General features: G+C 33.6%; 2 protein-coding genes across 2 annotated transcripts; one reads left to right on the top strand and one right to left on the bottom strand.

Moving 5' to 3' along the window:
* The first annotated feature begins 2,141 nt into the window (after positions 1-2,141).
* Positions 2,142-7,068, top strand: PAN (bZIP transcription factor family protein). Its single transcript, XM_022921247.2, has 11 exons — positions 2,142-2,362; positions 2,570-2,676; positions 2,788-2,861; positions 2,960-3,154; positions 3,538-3,615; positions 3,701-3,760; positions 4,556-4,633; positions 4,828-4,885; positions 5,803-6,074; positions 6,172-6,417; positions 6,502-7,068. Exons 1-11 carry the CDS (start codon positions 2,295-2,297, stop codon positions 6,646-6,648), a joined length of 1,383 nt encoding a protein of 460 aa, XP_022776982.1. The 5' UTR covers positions 2,142-2,294; the 3' UTR covers positions 6,649-7,068.
* A 131-nt stretch (positions 7,069-7,199) lies between these two features.
* On the bottom strand, positions 7,200-8,231 carry LOC149520221 (uncharacterized). Its single transcript, XM_089756968.1, has 2 exons — positions 7,460-8,231; positions 7,200-7,332 (listed from the first exon to the last, which is right to left on the bottom strand). Exons 1-2 carry the CDS (start codon positions 7,833-7,835, stop codon positions 7,280-7,282), a joined length of 429 nt encoding a protein of 142 aa, XP_089613094.1. The 5' UTR covers positions 7,836-8,231; the 3' UTR covers positions 7,200-7,279.
* Between the last annotated feature and the right edge of the window lie 1,861 nt (positions 8,232-10,092).

Raw genomic sequence — 10,092 nt, 5'->3', positions numbered from 1 at the left:
TTTTTCAACAGGTATTTCTTTAGTTTCAAAACTAACTTAATTATTAACTTTTGATAAAGTATTATTAATAAGAGTACTGCTTGTATTAAACATAAAAATATACTCATCATTATCATAATCAGAATCTGTTTCAAAAATTAATTCATAAATAATTTCATCTTCAAAAATTTATTTTCCAAAACAAATTTTTAGATCTTGTTCTTTAAGAGTTTTAATAACTTTTTTAGTATTTTTCCTTTATTAGGACATTGAGGTGTTATATGGCCTTTTTCGTTACAAATAAAAACACTTGTATTTTGATTTCTTTTTAGAAGTTTTTCCTCTAACACATTTTTTTGTCAAATTTATGCTTTTTTTTTTTTGCTTACATTAGACTAATTTTTATCTTATTTTTCTTTTGTATTTCTTTTAATAGATTTTAGATTGAGATTTACAACCAAATTCTCATTCATTTTATAGTATTTTATGCATTATTTATCACTTAATTTACTTTTTACTTGCTTAGAAGCATTTGTTTTAAAGCAACATTTTATAATTTGTTTACAAGCAAAATAAATTCTATTACCTATAGAATCCAAATAGTTTTTATTTTCTGTTATAGGGTTATGAAGTTATAAATATTTTGGATTTTGTTGATTACAGAGTTTATCCTATGGTGATGGTAACTTATGAAAATATTGTTCTTTCCATAATTTTGAATGAGTTTCATCCAATTTTTGGTATTCATGAATATATTTTTTTGAAAATTCTTCTAAATATCTTATGTCACATAATTTTATTTTAGTCAATATATAACTAGCTTCATTGTTTTGATTTGCTGGTTCCATTCTTCCATAAAATTCATTTTTTAATAGATTTGTAAGGTTTTTTTTTTTTTAACAAATATGGTATGATATTTATATGATTTACTAAAGTCCTGTTTTGAGCTTTTTATATTTCAGAGTTTTCCCATTTATACAGAAATTGTAAAACATTTCCTTAAAATGTTCCATAAAAATAATTCAAAAAATTTTCTTTAAACTAGGTGTCTTTGTAGTTGTTTACTATAATAGTCATAAATTGTGCCCAATTTGAGTTGCGTGGATTAGTAGTATCATAATTAAATATATAATGATAATTAAACTTTTAAAAAAGTTTTGTGTTTCATATAGTTATTCAATCATATTCAAATAATCAATCTTTTCTTTAGAATCATTAGTTTTTTTAATTTTATATTTAAGGTGTTGTATTAAACTTTTATAAGATTTAAAATCTAATTTTTTTGCTTTAAAAAAATCAAGTGGTTGAGAGAATGATGGTTTATTATCATTACGAGTAAGAATAGCATTATCGTAATATAAAGATCCAAAGTCATTTGTTTGATTTTTATTAACTTTTAATAATTTTAATTTTTAATTAATATTTTTTAATAACTGTTTAGAATATTGATTTAGATCTAAATTAGTTATATGTCCTAAATGATCTATTTTTTATTCTAATATATTAACTTTATTAAACAAATTTTTAAAGAAAATAATAAATAAATCTACAAATTCATTAATACTATGATTGATCATCTATATATGATTTTTTTAATTAAAGATCTATATATAAATTATGATTATAAGATTTTTTTAAATAAATACAGTTTTCAATATTTTACTTTATGTCTTTAATACCTAAAATCATCTGTATATTTTTTAAAAATCTCTAAAACTAAATTTAAAAGTTACAACAAAATCATAATATAATTACAGAGATAATAAATAGATACATAAATTTTAAGAATATAAAACTTAATTTTGAAAGTTACGAAAATTAAAAAAAATTTATAATAATGGTTGTGACCGACAATTTCAAGTAAAAAAAGTATATATATTTTTTGTACATTGATTTATACAATTAATGATATACAAAATTTTTATAAATTTTATTTTAGGCTGTAATACCAATTACAAAAGTGAAGAAAAGAAAGAGGATAGCTCGCACGAGTAAGTATTTTGGCAGAGGCAAAAATAAACGAAGGGAGAGTGAAGCAGACGCAAAGCAAGGAGAGAAAGAGGAGTGAGACAGGAAAACAATAGGGTCTTATTGGGAAACTAAAATCCCAAGTCTGAACGCATTAATAAAAAAGCCTGACGTGTTTTTTAAAACTCATACAAAAAAAAAAAAAAAACGCTCCGAGCTTTCCTCCATTAAAAGAGCCTTCCTCAAGCATTTTCTACCAGTTCTGTGTGTGTCCTTCTCTTAACTGTCATTGCTTTCTTAGGAAGGCAACAGACTCACTTTATAGGAAAAGAGGAACAAAAACGAAAATGCAGAGCTTCAAAGCTGCAGCTCCTGCCAATCCAGACATGTTTTGCCACTCTTCTTTTTTTCTCAGGTACATTTACCTACTTACCATCGTTGTGGTTTTTGTTTTGTTGAAAGTGCATGTCTTTGATTACAAGGCAATGGTTATACTTGTATATACGTATGTAATGGAAAAAAAAATAGAGAACGAAAGCTGGCTACTGTTTCTGTTGTAGTACAAAGAAAGAAACATGCTTTGTTCTGACTCTTTGGGTGTCTCTGTTTGAGTTGAAAACAGAGGAGACGATTGTAATAGCCGTAACCAGACGCGTTTCTCGGATCTTGGAGAGCTTGATCATCCCGCTGCTGCTTTTCATCACGATGAAGCTGTTGATTTAAGCCCAAGTATTCTCTTTTTATCTAAAATATGTTTTTTTTTTCTTTTTGCCTTTTCTTAATTACTCTCGAACTTTCAGCTTCTCTAACTACTTTCTCTGTTTATGAAATTCCTTGTAGGCTCCAATTTTAGTTTAAAATCCAGCAACGTTGCTGTTGTTGCTAATAGTTTGCACTATGGCTTCGTGAACACGGTACTCAACCCAACTTCTCTCTGTGAACACAAGTGACAAGCTTTTTTTGCATATATTTCGCATAGGTTAATGTTCGCACATGTTTTGCTTCCGTGCAGAGCATTGGTGCAACAGGGATAGTTTCTAGTGGAACGGGGTGTTTGGATACAGGGCAGTTCATGTACCAGAAGGGGACAACATTTGGTGCCTCGTTGGGAAATGGGCATATTGAAAACCGGGGTGACTCTGGCCTTGCTGATAATAGCCAACAAACTGACACATCTACTGATGTTGACACTGACGATAAAAACCAGGTTTTATCTCTGTTTCTTTTATTCTCGTACTAGGCTTCTTTCTTTCTTTCCTTCATGTGTTGTTGCAATGGGAACACCTTTAGGATAGAAATTTGCAAGCATTAGAATCATGTTTTGTTCTAAAATTTTGCTAGTTATAGTAGAGTGTTATTTTTTGGGTGATTTTGATGATAACTTCCTAATAGGATTGCCTGAATTAGATGAAAGTAATTCATGCTTACAATTGTAAATACCTAGTTGGACACTGTTGCAAAGCATAATTATTTTATGATAATGAATTGTTGTTGCTTAACTCTGAGTATGGATGTTGATCTGAATTATTTGGTTGCGATTGGATATTATTAACTTGTGATAGTGGTTCTTAATTCTTTATGGTGTTGTAGCTTCATGGAGTTCAACATGGAGCTATTATAACGGCGGATTCTGTGGATCAATCTAAGTCTAAAAGTGGTGACCTAAAGGTTTTTAACATTATTGAAGATGTTGAGGAATCAATTTCAATATTTGAAGGTTAACTGTGTGACTTCTTGCTTATTGTCTCTGCAGATGCTTCGCAGGCTCGCTCAGAATCGAGAAGCTGCAAGGAGGAGTAGATTGAGGAAGAAAGTAATGTGTTTATTTCTTATTTATTATTTTTTTCTTTGTGTGTTGTATAAAAGGATTCATGGGCTGTCTGACATCCTGTTTTTCCATGTTTTTATCCGACTTTAAGTAGATTCAGTTTATCTGATAGACCTTGAATTGTGATCTATAAAAGTTAGAAACAACATTTAGTAGTTGGCCTTCTACAAGTTAAGGATTTGTCATTATGGTGGTCATTATTGGAGAGTTGAAAATTGTTGCCTCGTTCATCTATTGGAGATGTGGGATGCACTGCATTGGGTTTTAATGCTTTATTTGTGCTTTTATTCATGTATGGGAGAGGTAGGCTTTTAGTTAAAGTATGATGGATATCAACATTTGGGAAAATATATTTTATTGGGTACGTGGTAACTGAATATTGCTGATGGTAGTTGTGTAAGGTATTTGAAGCAAAAACTCACTGACTTTCCAAGTGACTCTACTGATTTATCTTTTGCCTAAAATATTTAATCTCAACTAGAAATGAATGTGAATGTGGTTGTTTTACACTTAACAGAGATGGTTGAGTGCACACCCTAGTGGCTTAAGCCTTGGGAATATTCTCTTGAGTTGAAGTTACCAAATGCAACTTTTCCTCTATGAAAAGTCTCTACTGCAGGTTATTGTCCTGTACAAATATGAGGGTTCTCTTTGATGTGCTGATTGTTCTGTGTCTTGGTTAGAATATTGTCTAGCAAAAGAATGGAAGAAGTGTATTGGTATCATAAGTTAATCAATGAAGCATGCTTGGATCATTTATAGGTTTTGGTTTTTGGATAGGCATATGTCCAGCAGCTTGAGAATAATCGACTTAGGCTTACACAACTAGAGCAAGAGCTTCAAAGAGCACGACAACAGGTATGATAGTTAATTCTGTTTATTGGAAGGTGGGGCTTAAGGGAGGGAATTTACAATCTCTAGTTCAGGATGCACCTTCTCTTGATTTTTTCTTTTGATTTTATTGATCCAATGCCATAGATTCATATTCATTATTGCTTTATAAATCAAAGTTTTGTGTTTTGGTTCTTGATTAGCTATATGTTTTAATTCAGGGTATTTTTATTGCATCTGGACTTAATGGGGACCATGGCCATTCAGTTACGGGAAATGGTGAGGAAATTTTATGTACAGTTTTGGGCATTGGATCATAGTGTTAACTAGTTTTTCATTTACATCTCTAAAAGCTATCGCTAAAGAGTTTTAGTTCAGGGTACTGCAAGAATTACTTAGTTGTGGCTTTAACCTCACTAGCCACAAATGGCAATACTAGCATGTGGTAATGGTTTTCAGTGCTCAGAGCGCACTTGGTAATGACTTCATGCTAATCTTGCGGATATGGAGATCCTCGTGCTGACATGATTTTTTGGATCAGATCTACAAAATGGTTGCATCTCACCACCTCCCTCAAGTGCATTCTGTATTTGTCTGATTTTCCTACAGTTATAATTTATAAATTCTGGTCCCTGGTATCATAAGATTGGCGGATGTGTAGGACTGTGCCAATTTTCAGATTCTAAGACAATCAAGCTTGCAATGCAAGCCAATCTATTGGCCATAATGATCAAATACTAAATTATTTTTTATAAGCAATTTTCTTTAACTACTATAATCTCAGTCCCATTCCAATGCCAACTCTGAATGACTTCAGTTTTGCTATCATTAAGCCAATTCAGTTTGCTCGCTTTTAACACCCATATGGAGAGCCTTCACCTTCTTTAATTAAATTGATAATCGTCTTATTCAATGACTCCTATGCATACATTTATCTTTCTTAGGTGTACAAGACTTCCATATAGAGGCACAAACACGTATTATTTTTACTACTAGTGGAGGCTTGCTTCTATATGTTAAAGGACAAAAAACTTTTCTAGGGCCTAAAACTTTCTGTATCTTATTCTTGTTGTTTGTGGTTTCGGTAGGAGATCTACTAATTTCTGAAAGCTAGTGCGTGAATCATTAAAGAGAACTTATTTTATTATTTGAATGATGATTTCCTCACATGGTTTAATCCTTAGTTATGCTTCCAGGGGCCTTGGCCTTTGACATGGACTATACTCGCTGGCTTGATGAACATCAACGGCTGATAAATGACCTAAGATCTGCTGTAAATTCTTGTATGGGAGATAATGAATTGCGCTTTCTTGTTGAGGGTGTTATGACTCATTATGATGAGGTTTTCAGGCTAAAAAGCATTGGTGCAAAGGCAGATGTATTTCACATGCTCTCTGGTATGTGGAAAACACCAGCAGAGAGGTGTTTTATGTGGTTGGGAGGATTTCGTTCGTCTGAACTTCTCAAGGTGCTTTACTGTTTGATATTTTCATTCTATTATTTATATCTAATGCCTTTTGAGGATTTTCAAATTAGCTGTTACCTCTTTGATTTTGGAACTTTAGATCCTTGGAAACCACCTTGAGCCTTTGACAGACCAACAATTAATGGGCATATGCAATCTACAGCAGTCTTCTCAACAGGCTGAAGATGCCTTGTCACAAGGAATGGAAGCTTTGCAACAATCTCTAGTAGACACCCTTTCATCTGCTTGTTTGGGTCCTGCTGGTTCTGGAAATGTTGCGGACTACATGGGCCAGATGGCAATTGCAATGGGCAAGCTTGCTACATTGGAGAACTTCCTTCACCAGGTAATTGACTTTTACCACATCCATTAAGTAACTGTAAACTGAAGTGCTTATAACAGTTTTTACAAGTCTCCCTTCAATTGCCAGGCTGACCTTTTGAGACAGCAAACTCTTCAACAAATGCATCGAATTTTGACCACTCGCCAAGCAGCCCGGGCACTGCTAGTTATTAGTGATTACACTTCTCGGCTTCGGGCGCTTAGTTCATTATGGTTAGCCCGACCTAGGAACTGATATTCTTTCATTCTATGGAGCTCTTCCTGATTTCATCAATGCCTTTGGCAGAATAGTTATGCCATTTAACCTTCTTTTGGAACCCATTGAAGGTGCTGGATGGCGAAGGTGAAACATGATGCGAAATGTCCCATGATACCCTAAATTTCGGTTGCTGTGGTTGTAATTTCGCCCTAGGAAGATTTCCACCTATAGGCCCATCGAAATGACAGTATTGTGAGGGGTGCCATATTAATTAAGTAGGGATTTGAGCATGTGTTGTGATTGTCAGTAGTAATCTCGCATGTGAGGTAAATCCTCCAGAACTTTGATGGTGGTAGTATTCACCTTAGTGCAATGCCTAACTTACAAAGGTCAATGCTAGAATGTATTTAACGATAGCGATTGTACTAACGTGTTAGTCGTTCTATGTATTGGGCTATCCCAAATTGTGGTAATCTTTGTTATCAGAATTGACAAATGACTTACAGCTATTTATATGTTGATTCTTGTTGTCGTAATATGTTGATTCTAATGTAATCAATGATACACATAACCCAACAATGATACAGCATCTTATTTAAGGGAATGGGATATTTGAATCGGGATCTACAATACACAGCCTGTTGATCCTGCCATTGGTTCGGCTTGTTCATGATTGTTTGGTGTCAACTGGCCTGTTTGCTCTTCTCTTGTTCGTCCTACCTGCAAGTTACCAGGTAAATGTTTATCGATGCAAACAGTCCACATAGCAAAACTGAAACTTGTAGAAGATAAAACTGAAATGTACTTGAAATGAAATCTTGCCCTTATAGTGGAGAAATGTGCATACCTGCCCTATGGCATCTTCTAGATTTGACAAGGGGGATAAACACGCCAGTTCCATTGCTAGTTCTCCACAGCTTCGCAAGCCAAATTGGTGCTGAGTTTGTGTTCTTGCTTTCCCACGAACTGAAATAGCTTCCATGTTGCAAAGAAGAAGAGATATTACCAACTGCCCTGTTTGATCCTGGTTTGCTAGAGCTGTCGGAATGGATATTTTTAGTGTCTTGATGATCTTCCTCATCATCCGCTGTTAAAAGTAGAATCTGTCTTCTAATCTCAGCATAGAAGACATCATCTTCATCAGTCCCTTCATATTCAAAACCAGGGCTGTCGATTCTCATATTCATGTCCATGGTAGGCCGAAGGCTGTACTTAAATTCCATGAGAAAGCCTAGAAACTGTGAAAGCTTGGTTTCTAATTGACATGATCGGACATTTTATAGAAGAATTTGGAATGTAAATGACTTTGTTTAGGGTCAATGTTTCAGGTCCAAAGAAACCTTATGGCTCGACTTGTCTCAAAAAATGGATCTTCATATAGGGAATACCTCTCTTTTTGTATGTTAGTTAATGTATGTCTCTTAGTTTGCCTTTATTTAATATTAAATCTTCAGGGACTGGTTTGTTAAACCAAGTGAATTACAGTGACTTGGACCTCCCTTATCACTTTGAAAAGCATTCAATTTTGACTAAGAAAACGGTTTAAGCTCACGGAATCAGATCCTTTTCATTGCTTAACGATAATTAGGGGAATCAAATATCAGCTGGTTGACTGCTACAGCAGATACTTTATCAGTCGAGTGGTTAGACCATAAAAACATGACTATTTACGTCGAGAAGTTGATCAAACCCTACCAACCTAGCTTTCTTCGGATTCTCTACCCGTTGAAATATATCTACTTTATTATATTTTTATTCCCAACGGGATAATTAGCAACGCCTTTTCTTTTCTTTAAAGACCAAAAGAAGGGTTAGTAACGTTTGTAATTATTGGTCAATATCTTCAAACCAAATTAGTTCATCCATCTCTTTTTCTTATTTTTTATTTTAATTTGGAAGGAAGTTAATCCATCCCTTAAATACTCTAACGATCAGAACTTTTTTTTTTTTTTTTTCAATTTGGACATGTTGTATTGTTTGTCCTCTTTTTCTAATATAAAATATGAAGTTTAGGTGTGATAAAATTTTTGTACATTGTTATAATTTATTCTCCAATTAAAGATAACTTCTTAACTAGGAATTTCTACCCTCAATCAAAATATAATTTATTCTCCCAAAAAAAAAAAGAGAATTGCAATTTGTATTTGATTTCCTCAGATCATCGAATAAATAAAAACATGCATCTTTTGTATTAAAGTGCAAAAGGCTATTTAATTTGTAAAAGGATATGAATTCGATGAATTGGAATTTACAAAACCAGAATATTAGTAAAATGAGATTTCTTACAAATTAAAAAGTCAGATCTATACAAGCAGCGTATACACACACATACACCCATTCACCTGTAAGGCTAGCGTACCAGTCGTGGTACCACAATCGGGGGAGTCATTCCATTCTTATTCCACCTGGCCACATTGCCCTCCCAACCTTTAAAAAAAGTGCAAAAAATTACGATTAATTATGGCCATGAATTCGGGGATCAAATTGCATCCACAACAAAATGGCAGATGATAAAAATTGTGTCAACTTCAAGGACAAAAAATGTTAATTGAGACTTATTCGGATCAAACTCAGTATGATTTGTTCGAAACAAATGTTATTTGCCAAATTCTGCATTGTTATTATGGAAAAAACCAGAGCAGATGATATGAATATTTACCTAAGTTTGGATCAGCTCCCCGAGTTTGGAGTTCCCTGTGTTCTTGACAAAGAGCGCACCACATGCACAAAAGATGAGTGCACCAATCTGGTAATGGTGACTCTGGCAATGAAAAGTGTTGCCTCAAGCGTGTACGGTTTTTCGACCCAAATATCCACCCGAATAGCACAGCCCCCGTAGCAAGGTGAAGGAGGCTGGCTGATCTGCAGGCTGCTCATGCAACTTATAATAAGGAAAATCATTGCAATATTAGATTGTTGTATCAACAATTTCAATTCCAATTCATGTGTTGATTAATTATAATTGTGATTGTAATATCAAATTCATAATGTCACAACCTTAATGTGATAGATAGATTCAATTCTGAAAATTCTAATAACAAGAGTTTGCTTACATATTTCTCCTCTATTGATAATCTCAGAATTGTGTCCCATGGTGATGCAGGGACAAAAGCATGTAAAGAAACCTTCAACAACACAAACAAAATACAACATTAATGCATCACTAAAAGAACAAAAAAAAAAGGATGAAGAAATTGTATGGAATTGGAGTTACAATTAGAAAGATCCTCGTAACACTCGCAAATACTGCTTGTCCACAGTCCTTCCGGCAACTGCCTCATGTATGCTCGATATGGAGAAGTTTCAGGGTCTGGACTGAACACTGGAATTGCAGTTTCAGTTTTAGGTAGAAACATTGCAGCTTTCTGCTCCAAACAATAACACAAATAGGTAAATCAATGAATTTCAAGTTAAAATGAATTCTCAAAGCATTATGTCAGTGTTTTCTTTGATTCAATACTCTGTGTTTTGGCTCTAATT

Source organism: Durio zibethinus, chromosome 2 (genome assembly GCF_047325235.1).
Source record: "Durio zibethinus cultivar Kanyao isolate XHJ-2024 chromosome 2, ASM4732523v1, whole genome shotgun sequence".
Lineage (NCBI taxonomy): Eukaryota > Viridiplantae > Streptophyta > Magnoliopsida > Malvales > Malvaceae > Durio > Durio zibethinus.
This window is presented reverse-complemented; position numbering and strand designations above follow the sequence as displayed.